Genomic DNA, 17,031 nt, shown 5'->3' with positions numbered 1-17,031 from the left:
ATGTCATCACTGCGAGCATTGGAGGAGCGGGACGCAAAAGTACTAACTGAAAATAAAAATTCGCGCAAAATCACATTTATAGACGCCTGTGTTATGATTACTCAGTGAAATGAATATTCACCAGCTGTAAGTAGAGTTTTATTTTCTGAGGTCAACTTTCTCCAGTGCATATCTGCTGTGTTCAAGCTTGCGAAGTGCTCGTCATCGAGGCAGGTCATTTGAAAATGGACGATTGCGGGCCGATGCGGCTTCTCTTTTCACAGACACACCATCAATCCAAACTGAAAAGGCAAAAAAAGCTCTCAGTGGACGCTGTGGCGTTAATAGCAGTGTACTTCAGTCGGCAATCCGAAGAATATTCTCTCATTTCGCGAAGACCAAGAACGTGTTTCAATGGGCCATGTTGTTTTAGATCATGGTTGCCGATTAGACCCCGCGCGATGGTATGATCCCTAGGCTCCCTGGCAATTTTGCTCCTTCGCTGACCCGGTGAGCTGCTCCGGATCACAGATTGCACTACTCCGTGTCTTCAGTTTAAGGCTAATGAAAGGTGAAACCAAATAGCGAAATTCATAGCAACCGCCAGCTTTCTGCCGTCTTCCAGCTTCACTCATGTTGTCAGGAACGGGGCGGCACTTCCGAACAGGGTTATCGCGACTGGCCTCGTGCATATCTGTCAGCAGCCCTACAGTTAATGTGCAGGCTCCCATAGTTGCGCGTTATTCCGCCGTATTGCTCACCCAAGCATCAAAGTTGTGAGGCAAGACTTGTTGCAGCCGTTAAAGCGAGTACAGCCTCAATAATCTGGTTTTTGGCTGCCGAGTTTGTTTTTTTTCTATCCACAGTACGTTTGTACTGAATGACACGTCTATCAAATAATGCGTCGGCACGATGACCTAGCTCGTCATGCGGATGAGTGGCGCCTTCTTCTGTTGATGCCACCAGTCACAAGTGCTTTCTATAACAATTAACAAACGCTTATATGAAAATTAAGTGTTGTTGATAAGAAGACCTTGTTTTCAATTAACATGGGCTCTCTGAAATTAAATTTCGAACGCCCGGCCGAGGCGTTCGAATTTCGATAGAGGTGAAATTCTAGAGTCATATGTACTGTGCGATGCCAGTGCACGTTACAGACCTCTGGACGGTCGAAATTTCCGGTGCCGTTTACTACGGCTCCCTTCATGGCCTGAGTTGTTTTGGCACGTTAAACCCCAATAAACCAATAAACCGCAGACCGGTGATAAAGATGAATCTGATCATCCATGGATGCTTATTGAGCCTTGCGATAGCGTTTGGCATATATACGGGAGAGCATCACAGGGAAAACGAGCGCGAAAATCTAGGAACCTTGATCGTCGAACTTCCAGTTTGGGGAGCATTGAGGTAATCCTGTCTGCGGTTTGCACGCCTTTCTAATTAAAGGTTTTATGTAGTTCGTTTCCGCCTGCATTGATTTTTTGCGAGGTAGATTATAACTGAGGCACGGCACGATAAGCGCTGTCACTAACCGTACGGGGTCTCGTTCCTCGATCACCTCCTTAGGTTGGTTATCCTGCTTATCGTTATGCAGACTTGTTTCGCTACCTTGTTGAGAGTTTTCCTCTTCTGGTCGCGCGTTCCTCTTTATTGTAGCCACGGGCATAGTACTCTAATTATGTCAGTTTGTCGGATGCTTTCCGATACAGTGGGCGAATTTTTCCTTTTCTTGCGCAGCTAGTGACAATCGTTCTTTTTTCCCGGCAAAGCTCTGCTGGATCTATACCGTTATATTATCTGCGTAGAAAGCGTGTTCTATGCCTTTTATATTCCTGAGTATCCTCATTACCACGATGGTGTTAACTAGTAGTGGAGAGACAACTAACATTTGTGATGTGCCCTGGTTATGGGTCTTCCTCTTTTCTGATCGGATGTTGTTAATCTCGATGATGGCTCTGTTAGGAACGCCTTCACATAGTCGAAAGTCTTTCTTCCTTTGTGGTCTCACCGCTTCCCAGGAATATGGACTCGGCCAACCGCAAGGACCGAAGGAATGCCAGAGCCGAAACTCTGTACAAACACTTCAAAGCAAAGGATTACAAAGGATTTGGTCAACTACGGCACCTCATCAAGGTACAAAGACAGGCGACAACAGCCACAGTCCCAGTCACAGGGCAAACCAATACATAGAGCAACTATACCAACCAAACGGATTCTGAGGGCAGAAGAGGTGGCGATAGCCTTAGCCATTTTGGAAGCCAAAAGAAGACAAAACAGTTACTGTATAGTCTGAGACCCACAAGGTGCCCGTCGAGCCTTCCAAAACAGTAGGGTTAGGCTTATAGAAAACAAGTTTCTGACAGCCGGTCGCATGGAACAGACCCAAATCTGGAACACACAATCGTTTGGTTCCCGGACGCTGGGGAAACTGAAGGGTAGACGCCGCCGACCAAGCTTTCACTAACCGGGGGACGGGGACTCGGGTAGAGCCCTTCAAAACACCACAAACATATGGGGAAACAACCCGGTTATGCAGGGAGAGGCGTAAGAAGTACGCACTTCCTCATGACAGCCTAAGCCGAGAGCAAGCCACAACACTTAGGCGCCTACAAACCAACCCGTACGTATCCAAAAACAGAGCAGTACAACAATATATGGCCCACACGATACAACAGCGAATGTGTCTGGTGCGGAGACTCCGCTACGTTACACCACACAACTTAGGGATGCAGGTCTAATCCAATAATGCTTAAAATACATAGCTCTACTTTTAAGAAGTGGGAGAACCTACTTGCCGACTCGGATCGCAGTGTCAGCTCACGCAGGTACAGCGAGCAATAGCTGTTGCTGAGGCCGACGGACTGCTGGACCAAGGAATGCCGACCACTGCTCCCTCATAAACCTATTCCTAACCTACACTTTCCATCCCCATTTAAGTCAACAGAGTTTATCAATCGATAAATCAATCTGGGCACCTATACAGCAACTGTAAACAGCCCTGCGCCTCAACGCCGCTTAGCGCAGAGAAATCAGGACCGTCGCAGCGGTTGTAGGCGACGGCGTCATCATCAGCGCGGCGTGTATTCTTCGCGACCAGCACAAGAACTGGCGCGCATTTCTTTAGTTCGAATTCATTCGAGTCTAGTTCTGAGAGATTTTTTTTTGCACCATCGTATCTTACGAAAACGTTGTGCTTCCGCCCTCCGGGTCTTTTTCTTATGGCCAGCTTTACGTTCACTATGGCAATCAGCTGGAATCTGCGAACGATGAAGGCACATAAGAATCTGTTTCAGCACTATTTTACACGTGCTCTTCGCAATATTATAAACTTTCAATGCCGGTAATTTTTGATTTTCGCCTTATGCCCCCTAACTAAATAATTATCGCATACTATACAGTTCCGGTATGTAAAGGAACCACTTTGCGAAAACGTTTTCTTCTCATTCACACATAGCTTCGCTATGAGGGTGAATGCACTACATTCATTCATAATCATCATTAACCTGACTACGTTCACTGCAGGGCAAAGGCTTCTTTCGTGTATCTCCAATTAACCCTGTTCTTCGCCAGCTGCTCCCACCTTATGCCCGCCAACTTCTTAATCTCATCCGCCTTCCCAACTTGCTGTCGCCCCCTTCTACGCTTGCCTTCTCTTGGAATCCACTCTGTTACCCTTAAGGACCACCAGTTATATTGCCTTCACATTACATGCCCTGCCCAAGCCCATTTCTTTCTCTTGATTTCGATTAGGATGTCATTAACCGGCGTTTGTTTCCTCAGTCACTGTGCCCGCATCCGTTCTCTAAACGTTACACCAATCATTTTTCTTCCATAGCTCGCCGCGTTGTCCTTAGTTAGCCTCCACGTTTCTGCCCCGTAAATTAGTACCAGTAAGATACAGTTGTTGTATACTTTTCCCTTGAGGGATATTGGTAAACTTCCATTCATTCCATGCCAATCTTATTCTTCTAGTTACTTCCCTGTCAGGATCTGGATCAACGGTCCCTACTTCCCCTAAGTAGACATATTCTTTTATCACTTCCAGCACCTCGCTACCAATTGTGAACTGCTCGTCCCTAGCTAGACTGTTGAATATTAGTATGGTTTTTCTTCATATTAATTTTTAAGCCACCGTTCTGCTCTGCCTGCCTACCTCATTGATCATGATTTTCAGTTCACCCCCTGAGTGACTCAGCAGAGCAATTTCATCAGCGAATCGCAAGATTATTAAGCTATTCTCTATTCCATTAACTCTTATCCCCAACTCTTCGCAATTCAAGCCTCGGAATACCTGCTGTGAGCAGTCGGTGAATAGCATTGGCGAGACTCTGTCTCCTTGCCTGATGTCTTTCCTTATTGGAATTTTATTTCTGACTTTGTGGAGGGCTATGGTAACGGTGTAGCTGCTATAGATATCTTCTGGTATTTTCATATCACGCTCTTCTACACCCTTATTCCGCAATTTCTCTATGACTGCTGATGTTTCCACTGATTTAAATGCTTTCTCATAATAACTGAAGGCTATATAAAGTGGTTGTTCATAGTCTGCGCATTTCTCTATCACCTTATTGATGGTGTGAATATGATCTATTGTGGAATATATGTTACGAAAGCCTGCCTTACCATTTGGTTGATTAAAGTACAAGGTTGCCCTTACTCTATTAGCGATTACTTTATTAAATGCCTTGTAGGCAACGAACAGCAAGCTGCTCGGTACAATAAATGGTCCTGCTTTAATTGAAACGAGCCAAATTTATGTTTCAGCATTGCGCGAAACACATATTTATCTAATTTCATGAGCACTACCTTAACAACAGACAAAACGAAGCAGATCTAACTTCATCCGTATAGAGCACTTCAAATTTATTTCGTTCATGCTTATGATCTTCATCAGGCGCTCTCACACAGTCTCTAAAACCTTCTTCAACCCTGCAGGCTGAATCTGTGCGCATGCGGGGATGATTCCTCGCTTCGAGCCATTCCTTTCAGACAATTCTGTGTCATAGGTCTGGTATTATCAGGCTGCAGCAGATGGTAAAAGAATGAAAGGGCATTAGCTGTAGAGACCCTGTGGCCACGGGGCGAGGTTGCCGGGTCCTGACCAGTGCGGTAGTAATACCCAATCCCAAACCTGGAAAACACTCCACGCAGCTTGCCAACATTCGACCAGTTTCCTTCCTCATCACCGGCTGCAATCCAATGCCACGCGTGGTGACCACTAGATTGCCACACTATCTAGAGACCTCCAGTTATTCTCGCCGGCTCCGGACTGGCTTTCATCCTCAACTGCAAACACAAGACTGAAGGTCTGTATGGTCTACACTAACTTCAACAGAGCACGCAAATAGTGCAAAGACCTCTCTGACATCCACGTTGCTGATCTGCACAAGGCGTTCGACAACGTCAGCCATTCAGCCATCGTGAACGCCCTCGTTCACTCTGGAGTTGGACCTCCCGTAAACAGCTTTGTAAAAGCCTTCCTAAATAACTCAATCTAAAAAATCCACATCGGTGGCAGTCACACGGCGCAGCACTTTATGAAAAATTTCGTCCTTACCTTTACGGCCGGCGTTTCATGGTAGTCACTGATCACCACGCTTTGTACTGGCTCTCATTCCTGAAAAATTTAACCGGCCGGCTCGGACGCTGGATTCTACGACTTCAAGAATTTCAGTTCACAATAACTTACAAATCTGGCAAGACGCACCTCGGTGCCGATGCCCTTTCTCGTTGCCCCCTTGGCGCACCATCACCTAGTAATTCTTTGAGAACTTCCTTGCCCGCCCGTGCCAATGATTTGCCCATCAAGGATGTAAATACCGCGTCGATTGCTTCCTTTTCCGACATCCAGCATGGTTTGGCTTCTGCCAGCAATCGGACTCGTACTGCCGCACGGTGATAGATCGACTCAATGGTACTTCGCTACCCCAGAATTCTCGATTGCGCCGTCCACTTACCAACTTTAAAATGCAAGGTGGACTGCTTTACTGGCATAATTCCACATCCCTTTCGGCGAACCGTGCGTGCCAGTTGTTCCCCGTTATTTTCGCCGCAAGACCTTGCATGCCTTCTACGATGATCCCACCGCTGGTCACCTTATCTACCATAAGACTTACCACAGAATCAAGAGCCGGTTTCTCTGGCCCTGTCTCTCCACGAGTGTTGCCAAATACGTTTCCTCTTGTGTGCCATGCCAACGCCGTAAATGGTCCACGTAACCTCCAGCGGGTCTACTTCAACCTCTTCCCTGCCCTGTTCGACCTTTCGAAGTTGTAGGCATTGACCTATACGGCCCTTTACCGTTGACCGCGGCAGGAAATCGCTGGATCGTCACAGCTGTGGACCATCTCACCCGGTATGCTGAAACCGCAGCTATACCGTCTGGTTCCGCTGCGGAGATTGCAAACTTTTTTCTGCGAGACATCATTCTGCGCCACGGAGCTCCTAGTGTTCTCCTGTCCGATCGCGGCAAGTCTTTCCTCAGTGCATTCATGGCCCAAGTTCTTCACGCCGCCAACACTGTTCACAAGACAACCTCCGCCTACCATCTGCAAACGAATGGTCTCACCGAACGCTTTCATCGAACCAACACTGTTCACAAGACAATCTCCACCTACCATCCGCAAACGAACGGTCTCACCGAACGCTTTCAATGAACCCTGACCGATATGCTATCCAATTACATTGACCCACATCACAGTAACTGGAATTCCTTGCTTCCTTTTGCCACCTTCGCCTAAAACACTGCAGTTCAACGCACGACCCGCTACTCTCCGTTTTTCCTGGTCTATGGTCGGCACCCTACATTCATCCTAAAAGCATCCTTCTTCTCTGCACCTGTTCTCTCTGAACCACCCTCCTACGAACACTTCAATTCACGTATTGCCCACTGTCACGAACTTGCCAGACTCAACACAGAGGCCGCCCAGACTGCGCGGAAAAGCAGCTACGACTCCGCTCACCGTGTGGTGACATTCAATCCCAGTGACGAAGTCTTGCTCTGGACGCGTACCCGCACACCAGGCTTGTCCGACAAACTTCTCAGTCGCTTCATAGGCCCATACACGGTGCTCGAACAAACTTCACCAGTGAACTATCGCGTAGCCCCAGCGTCTCCTGTCAACGACCGTGGCTGTCGTGGAACTGAGATTGTGCACGTGTATCGGCTCAAGCCCTTCACCCGCCGTCCTTATTCCCTTTAAATCCTGCGTACCAGGATGGCCGCTTTCGTCGCGGGGGGGGGGGGGGGGGGGGAGTGTGAGCACTTTTCGTGAACGTCATCCACATCTGTGATTATCCATCACCACCCTTCGCTTCACGTGAACTTCATCCTCATTTGTGAATCATCATCACCAACGCTTGTTCATTGGTTCGTTCCTCGACGCCATTGTCGGCAGTGCCAGTAAAAGCTCGGACGCCCAGCTTACAGTATATGCTTCTTCACAGGCTAACGACCCGGCTCGAGCTTATTGAAACAACTGGTATCTTGTGTTCGAAAGTTTCTTGCAGAATAGAACAATACCCACAACACATCTAACTATGAGTCACTCATGTTTCCTTCTTTGTTAATCCTTTAGTGCTCGCTGTCCCGAATTCGCGAAGTACAGATTGCGGGTCAGATACTTGAACTTTGATGCAAATCTGGATGTCAGCATTTTCTCAGACTAATTGGCGTCACAATGGTCGTGCTGTATGAAAGAAAAAAGCACGGTATGGGGAGACGAGCAGGTTGCGGGAGAAATTGGCAGACATTTCTTCGATAAAAATTGTGAACTGTCGACAGGACATCGAGTTAGTTCAAATCCTTCGATTTGGTCTTTCACACTACGCAGACCAGGAGCGAAAAATAGACCAAGCATTAGTTGTCGGTCATTGGCGGCATGCCGAGTTCCGAAATTGTGGCAGCACTAAGAAGCCTTTAAGGTTGCTTATTCAATGTAAGTGGATTGGTTAGCATAATGTAATTGTAATAACCATTTTGATTCATTCATATTTTGGGCATTAATTAGTTAAAGAGCGTTCCCTATGAGCCTGATTCCCTCCGCTTACACAGATGTCCTCCCTCAAAAATATCAAGGCACAATACTGCGTGCTACGCTTTGTTGACAGCCACTATGAATTGAGATAGTGCATTGATACTCACCTGTAGGGCATAAATGTGCAGGCTAACGAAAAGTTCAAATTGTTCAATTGTTCAAAGTGTTCAAATTGTAGGCAAAGAGGAGAAAACTACCCACTCGTTTAGAACCCACTGCTGACTTCTCCAGCCCGCTAACCCGGTTGGCCGAAATAACGTAACATCAAGTAAAGTTCACGGTGGGAGGGGGGTTATATGCTCCACATGAAGGAACGCAGCATCAATACACAATAAGCAGCACGGGTTTAGAGTGACGCGCGAAATGACCAGAATTCTTTGACCATCGACTACAATCGCATCTTTATAACTGTAAAAACGGATGTGGACAAAGCTAACGACCAGCTTCAAATTCCAACGATAACCGAGCACTTAACTGTAACTTCACAATTGTAGGTTGACTATGCAAATTTAGTTAACCAGCTCAACGGTGCAACCTGCCACTTTATCTAGAGGGCAATGTCAGCCCTCTTAAAGGCCGTGGCCAGAAAATATACAATATATGGAGGCTGTTGACATGAATTATAGTATCCTCTAAAATGTTACCAGCTTGAAGTTCGAAAAAATTAACAACTCACGTGTACATTCCGCCTGAAACTGCGTAGTGGCCTTATAGTTTTAGTGGAATGTTGGGTAGTCGGTATGGTGCCATGTTATTTATGTGAAGTACCATTAGGTAGGAGGCAGGTACAGCGCTACGCCGCTTGCTCTTTTGGTGATTGAGGCTGCGGTCGTTAGGAAGGACAATACTTCAGACTCCGATAATTACGCAAGACACACCCCTCTTCAATGATGCGCGGTCGCAACACAGGGAAGGAATTCGTACCTTCCCATTGAAAGCCGTCCAGCTAAAGAAGTTTCGATTGTTCTGTATGGTGCTTTATACTACGCACCGAGACGAAGCTGGGCCATAAACTGAGTGCTTCGACAAATACTTACTTTAAAACACTGCTTTAATATGAGATGTAGGACAAAAATAATCTGTTGTTTATTTGAAGCTTAAACTCTCAAAAGATAAGTTTCTGTTTTCGCAACAGGTTCTACCGTACTATTTTGGGACCTGGCAACAGAAATTGTTGTAATAACAACAGGACTTTCTGTAGCATTGGATAATCTCCTGTCGTAACGACAAAGCCAGTTCTTTCGCAACAACAGACAACGTCACAATATTACAGAAAATGCTGCCGTAACAATACAACGACATTTTCTAATTTATTTTGGGGTCGGTTCGGTCTATTTTTTCAACTGGATGTCCTGCCATGAAGAATAACCGAAAGCGAGAGGGAGAAGAAAGGCGCTAAAGTTATCCGAAAAGGGTAACAGTTGTCTATACGAAAGTGACTGAAGGCAAACGCGATTGTAAAACGGGCAGAGGGAAGATCTATAAGTTACTCGTCTCCAACACTAGCAAGAGCTTGATTTAAAGGGACCATGCAATAAATTAACTGAGGTTACATAAAGCAAAAGAGAGATTGGCATTCGATCACGCGTCACACCAGTGCAAGAATTTTTGAGCTAGCATCAATAACACCCATGATATAGATGATTAAAAATTACGCACCTCCTCTCCCCCCCTCAACTCGTACACGCGGGGCACCAGACAAAAATAATAAAGAAAACAGGTCTGGGACTGGGCCCCGCCCATGAATACGTCATCCGCTGACGTTCCTTTTGCAACTTCCGGTTGTCGCACTCGCTTCCCCAGCATCGGCAGCGTCTCCGCGGTCTCCCTTCGCCTTTCTGGATTGCGGTGCGCTTCGGATTCTTTTGCTTGTTGTCGTCTGTTGTTGCGGACGAAAAAGACACTGCGGGTGGCCCCGCAACTACCGACAGAAACAGGCGGCAGAGGTTAATTGAAACCATATGCGCGAAGGCAGTGACCTGACTCGCGCTTGCCCAAGGGGCTCGCGCGGCGGCACGAGCAGACGACTTTCACGGCTACCGGAAGTGTGCCCGTGACGTTGTGGCTCTAGCGAATGACAACTTGTGGTGGCCTGCTGACGTCATGAAACTAGTGACGTCTATTTTCAAGATTTTGCTTTCAAAACCGCCCACTACGAAAACACCAATCGGCCCGCGAGTTTTGAAAAACAGGGTTTTAAAAATCCATAATAAATTGTCGGCTGAGTTCCGAAGACTCATACTTAGTGTAAATTCTCATTATCATTATTTCTAAGCATTGAAAACCTTTACAAGCGAGTTTTAATTCATTGCATAGTTCCTTTAAGTGCGCGGCTTATGGCCGTTTCTTCAGCTCTGCAGAGCTGGAAAAATGGAAGCTTCGAAGGAGCCAGCGCCATCAACCCTACCTTGCTACCTTGTTCGGCAGACAATCAGAGAAGACGGCATTCTTGGCTCGGCGCACAAGTACCAAAAGATATCAAAAGGCAGGCTAAAGTTCAGCCTTAAAGTTCGAAGCCTTAAATCTCGACAATGCCAAAAAGAATGCGTATCTACTTGCTCTAAATTGATGGAGACAGTTAGAAAACAGTCACGTGACATGTGCGTGAACGAGCACAAAAGACAATCGCTTGGAGACAGCCGCTGCTACGCGTCTCCTGCAGAAGCTTTGAGCACCCGTACAACCGGGACATGACATTATCATCCGTTTTTTTCCTGACGTTCCCGTTTCGTGCTTCCCTATTGTATTTTCTTGCCATGTTTGAAATCAAGCGTTCGCGCGCATTCCTTTCATGCGACAACTGCCCGGCTTTTATCTGCCGCAAGAATATCTGACGCTTACTTATTCTCAGGAGGGGAGGTGTGGGTGAGTGGTAAGCTGTATACGAGAAAACCGTCAGAAACGAAGCACGTCTTCTCTCGGTGGTTGTCAACGAGCGTTAGATACGCGAGCAGCCAGACGGAACAGTGCCGCTTGAAGCATTTTGAAGAACTGCGTCTTCTGGAAGCCTGTCACCTTCATGACCGAAACAATGCCTGTACGGGTGAGTAAAGCTACGCAATTTAGTATATCGTAGACGGAACAGTTGAAAGGGCAATGTTCAGAAAAGTGTCAGTCGAAACTAACAGACGAACAGAAATGCGCGCAGGAAGATTACAACTTGCCGCCGTGGGTGTAGCGCTCAGAAGCAACTAAACTTTTGTTGTTGCTTTTTGTGTTTAATGCTTTGCCTAGTTCATGCCTCCCAGTAGCGGTAATACTGAGCACGATATTAGCTGATTCAGGCACGGTAATTTTCTTATCAAAACTTTAGTCGCATGTGTCTTGGGCGTCTTCCGTGTAACCGTGTAATGGAATGTGAATGTAATTCCGAAATAAGAATGATCACTGCGACGTAGACGAATTCTTTTTTTTATTAAATTGTCTATGCATTTGTGTTTCTCTGATGATGCCTATCTACAGCATGAAGGAATTTCAACGCGTTTAAGTATGTACACACCAGCCATATATCATCCGGAGGTAGCACCATTATTTTAGAAGAGTATATGCAAAACACCAGTAATTTATTCTAGTGTGTTCCATCTTCAAGAGCGGTCGTACAAGAAATTGCCAAGCAGTTCAATCAGAACAGACTGTGAAATGCATACCTACTTCTCCAAGTTATAAACATGTTTAAGACAGGTTTAAATGCGCCGCAGTCTACATAATAGATTTTTTTAGAGCACATGCATACGTAATATTAGTGGGTGAGTTGCGCGCCTAAAATGCTTCTGAAATATATACCAAGACTCGCTTCGTTGGATGTAAATACTTTGTTACTGAACACTGCGAAATGTTTACCCAGGCACGCAAATGAATACGAGGATTAGAAGGTCACAAGGGAGCAGGGCTTGAAAATGTAAACGTGGTGGCTCTTCTCAATATGCACTTTTTAAGCGGCGTTGATCTCAATGAACAAGAACCTTTCCAAGATATACTGGTCAACTAAAAAAGTTAAAAGTTCGCCTTGTCTGTATAATTGGTTAACTGCTGCATTATTTTTGCACCTCACAACAAAAAGCGTGTACAAAGAAAACAAAACACATGTACAGTGACATGAATTGTAACTTTCACCAGTCGTGGGATTTTTTATCCTTGGAAGTCTAAGGCCGCTTTTGCTGGAGAAGTTCTCTCCTCCGTTTGTGTTAACATTTATGGTGTGAACGTATGGCACTAATTACATCTTATATGGAATTAAATGTTTCCACGGATAGTCTAGACGATATCTCTTAATATCTATAAAACTCTGATATACTGCTGCGAAATTTTTTCACAGTAAAAGCAAAACATTTATTCATTTAGCTGGCTGTTATTGAAAAGCTTGGGCTGGAAAAATTTTTATTCCTCTTGCCATTTTTCTAAGCTGCGACACCTTTTAAGGCATTACTTTTAAGGCTCCATTATGCAGGCTCTTTCACAGAAGATGATTAGTAATATTTAAAATATAGTTGTGTTAAAAGTACGCCTTCGTTATTTGGCATAGTGCTGTCCCTGACAGAGGAGATCAATAACCAGACGTCCATCACGCGCTAGAGCTTATAAGAGAGTGGTGTCTATGTGATTGCTACGCCGTATGCAATTGGTATAAGCCAACTGCCATTCCTCCTCCGTTCCTCTTTAGATGTAGTTGTTCCTCTCTTACTTCATCAACTTTATCACGCGTCCCCGACACACATCAGCCGACACCGCTGGCACGTGTGCTTTTTGTTAGCTGAATAGGACGTGACCAGGGGCCGTATTTTGTAAGCTGTCCATTTTCCGTTGTCCTTCTCGCGTCATTCGGGTCTGTGTCTGTGGTCACTCAGATATACCAGCGGCTTTCCAGCGTATGGGGCAAACAATCCGCCCATTGGGTGGTTGGTGACCGGACTTCACCATTGGCTTAAATTCGATGCATGGTTCAGCTAATGCTGAGCTGCATCGCAGCGCTCTAACAACAGCAGGCGTTTTGCAGGCGTTATGCCATTAGCTGCGTTATGCAGCCAGCAGTGAGGTCTGGTCACCAACCACTCAATGGCCGGGTCGCTTGCCACAGATACTTGAAAGCCGCGGGTATAACTGAGTAACCAGTAACAGAAGATCAAGTCGACGCGAAATGGGTGACGCAAAATAGACAGCTTATAGAATACGGCATCCATCCACTGTCTAGAAGGTTCCAAAAGAGGTTTAATTTCAGCAGGGCTGAAGGCGACCAGCATTCTGATTCTTACAACCACGGCTACCTTCATACTATCACCCCAGTCACGCCGCTTTTTCTTTGCGGGCACAACATCACCCAGTGAATAGTCCGAGTCCACAGACAGCCTGCTTGTCTATCATCTAGTAATGTGCCCTTTAAGGTCAGCATAGCCACGTGATAATCATTTTTTATAAAATTGTAAATTGTAGGGTTTAATGTTGTGAAGCTCCACATAGGTGATGTGGGACACTGTAGTGGAAGGCTCAGAGTTAATTTAAACCACCTGGGATACTGTGCGCAGAAATCGCACAGCACAAGGGAGTTTTCGTACGCTTAGCCTTCTCATTGACAGCGGAACGTCAAATCCGCTGAGTCACACCGGAGAGTTGATTATTATTTTGAACTATTAATAATATTCCTCTCCAACCGAATCTGCGCATAAAATGTAACCTTTACATAAGATGAGGGTGCTGACGTTCTTGATGCCTGCTGTGGGTGCCTTTCAGGAGGTCATCAACCTGCAGCGCAAGGATTCCAAGGGAGCAAGCAGAACACCGGCGACCTGCGTACGTGTGTCAATATCTCTTTGGTATGATCCGATAGGGTGCTTAGTGCGAGAAAAGCATAAAATACTAAAACATGAGTTTTAAAAACTGTACATGAAATTTCGTTTTGGAGCAGGGGACATTAACGCAACACTTGCTCGTTGTTTCTGGGCTGTACACTGAAATGAATGAATGAATGAATGAATGAATGAATGAATGAATGAATGAATGAATGAATGAATGAATGAATGAATGAATGAATGAATGAATGAATGAATTCACCGATTATTATAAGATATAATGTGACAAATCCACCACAGTACGCTGTCAGCCTTCTCGCCCCCAATCGAGCTTCGCTTCTTCTACACATTGTAGCGATAGCTACATTACGGTAGCATTTCGAGCCTTCAGCGTGGCGGCGCCCCCATCCTGTGGCTGCGCCGCCACGCTGTCACGTGGTTGGTCACGTGGTGCGGAGCAGCTGCCGGCGGCGCGGCGCCGTGGCTTATCACATGGTTCGTCACGTGGTTGGTCACGTGACCAAGCTTCACTCAGCCTGCTGTAGCTATCGCGTCACTCCAGGTTTAACCAGATCTAAACCACCGCCAATTTTTTTTTTAATTAGGCTCCTCGTATCGGTGGATCATAGCGTCTTTTCTGTATCCTGTCCGCTTCCACCACTCGCACAGCTTAGTCTTGCCGTCTTGCTCTTCTCGTTGCTGCATTAGCCTCTGCATTTCGGCACGCCCGGCTGTCAGAACACATTCGCTACTCGAGGCACTGGTATCATACAACGCAAAAAGATAATCTAGAGCACGCCTGATTGAAGAGCGGAGCATGACACACTGCGATGGAGCGCAACATCGATGATGTGATGCAACTAGTCCGACTGGTTCGCGGTCCCCTCCGCGCCACCTCCTCCTCTTGCTTGGTTGGAACTGCAGAGCGAGCGCCATTTGAATTCTGCTCCGGTAGAGGCGCTGGCGTGGTTTACACGGACGACGCACCAGAGCCACTTTAGCGAGAGGGGGCTATAATGCTGTCGCATAAAAGTGGCTCTTGAATCAAAAATTGAGTGAGCTCTTCACCCCATCACTTTCATGTGATCTGAGATGTGCGTTTTCGCAGTTCCGGTAACCATTGTACTGCTTATGACCAGCTTGCCGCTAACTCGTGTGGCAGGGCGCCGCAAATTCTCAAGGAGACTGTACAATGTGTTTCGAGAAAGTTAAAAAAAACGCAGTTCTAAAAACCACATTTTCTAACACTACATGCGACAAAGGTTTTATTAATTCAATTGGTGCCAATGACGGGGCTATGTGAGCTCTAAAACGGCACCACAGTACTACGAAAACGTGGTGAAAATTACGACATGAAAGCTCCGCCTCTGCTCATTTCTTTCATGCAAAAATCTACAGACATTTACTGCATCCCAGTCGGGCCGAAAGCACGCATTTGTGCTACGTGGAAGTCGACGATGAGCGGCCAATGTTGCGGGATGGAGCAGATGGAAGTTGATGAATACGCTCTGCTATGCACAGCACGAGAGTGTGGTGCATTTTAGGTCGCCTGTCATTACGTCGTCCAAATTGTCAGCCTATACACTATTACTGCTCATTTTGCCCGTCTAAACGCTCCTGTTTCCAGCAGTGCACCGCTTGCGACTTGGCCACTCCCCATTTGTAGGTATGTGCCATCTTTATTTGAGGCCAGCCAACGAACTCGAGGCGTGTATGGATGCGGCGATAGCCTAGTATATGTGATCTCGACTGGCAGTCACAAAGTGTGATCCGTACGTCCGCCCTCGGTGCAGTTATTTGTAGCCATAGCTACATTACGGTAGCATTTCGAGTCTTCAGCGTGGCGGCGCCGCCACCCTGTGGCTGCGCCGCCACGCTGTCACGTGGTTGGTCACGTTGTGCAGAGCAGCTGCCTGCGGTGCGGCGCCATGGCTGATCACGTGGTTCGTCACGTGGTTAATCACGTGACCAAGTTCCCCTCGGCCACCTGTAGTTATAGCGTCACTCAAGGTTTAACCAAAGCTAAACCACGGCCAATTTCTTTCTTGAGAATGTAAGCTTCTTGACGTCCTCAGGAACCAAGGTTTCTGTGATGAAGTCGTTTAAGTGATATATGTTCTCGTTAAAAGGGAGGTACAAAAATTTTGATGTCAAACCAGCCGACACGGTTGGGGTGTATCTGTGCTTTCCGAAAAAGGCAATAAAGAAAAAAATGTGGCAATAGCTATAGTGGTCTCGCGCAGGTCCCTTCGAAGATGATCTGTTCGCGCTGCCGTGGGTTCGATACCCAGTAGTGGACATTGATCGGATTTCTTTTCGGTGGGCTCTGAATCACCAGACATAGGCTCTGAACATCCAGATCAGTGCTTTCTCACTGAAAGGCTGCGTACCATGGCCAGAGAGCGAGGTGCTTCTTTGACGGCCTCACAGAAAACTAACAACAAGAAAACTTGTGTGTTGCCCAACTTGCAACCGCGCTTTTCTTCCTACGACAGCTCGCCGGCGCTTGCGCACATTTCGATGTCGCCATACGTGCATTTTGCAAAAATTAAAAGCACATGTGTCGTAATAAGAGTTGGAAAAGCACAGATGTTATTTGGATTGTTCTGAGCACGCCCGTCTGGGCCGAGGAATTTGTCAAGAAATTCTCTCGACGCGTGAAGAAAATGTTTGTACGCAGCAACAATCACATCTGTGGAACGTTTTTCTCCTTCTCGCTCTAAAGCTGCTCTTCACTTGTAGCCTGATATTCCTGAGAGTGAAGAAATCGACCCGGCTAACAGCTTCAGTTTGTTTCCTAGGGCGCTGCGCGTTGGATGTGACATTATTGCATAGGAACAAAAAAAAAATCAAGCAAATGGGTTTGGGAAAAAAAAGCTCAAATAAGGGAAAGCATTTTTCGGTGCACGGCTACCCCTCGTCTGGTAACCTAGACATTTATCGAAGCTTTATCCGATCATGTCCAACACTTTCGGACAAAAATTTTGAAAATTTTAAAATTGTAAGATACTTTTACTCAAATATTGAACATAATGACCCATCCTTCTGATATGTAGCAAAATTGTTTTTAGGGTGTTTCCATTAGTCGCATTGAGCAGTTAAGATCCACAGAAAATCATTGGGGAATGCTTTTCACGATAGCAAAAACCTTAATAGAAAAAAAATCAAGACTGCGGTTGGGTTATCTGCGGATAAATTGATTGTTGTAGTGAAATTTTGCATTATATGAAAAA

General features: G+C 46.1%; 1 protein-coding gene across 1 annotated transcript in view; it reads left to right on the top strand.

Moving 5' to 3' along the window:
* The first annotated feature begins 14,628 nt into the window (after positions 1 to 14,628).
* LOC144103536 (sodium-dependent nutrient amino acid transporter 1-like) overlaps positions 14,629 to 17,031 on the top strand; it is a 38,232-nt gene continuing 35,829 nt past the window's right edge. The window contains exon 1 of the mRNA XM_077636231.1: positions 14,629 to 14,709. Coding sequence (XP_077492357.1) covers positions 14,629 to 14,709 — 81 coding nt within the window. The remainder of the gene's footprint in view (positions 14,710 to 17,031) is intronic.

This window comes from Amblyomma americanum, chromosome 9, assembly GCF_052857255.1.
Source record: "Amblyomma americanum isolate KBUSLIRL-KWMA chromosome 9, ASM5285725v1, whole genome shotgun sequence".
Taxonomy (NCBI): domain Eukaryota; kingdom Metazoa; phylum Arthropoda; class Arachnida; order Ixodida; family Ixodidae; genus Amblyomma; species Amblyomma americanum.
The sequence above is the reverse complement of the archived record's forward strand: the minus strand, read 5'-3'. Positions and strand labels throughout refer to the sequence as shown.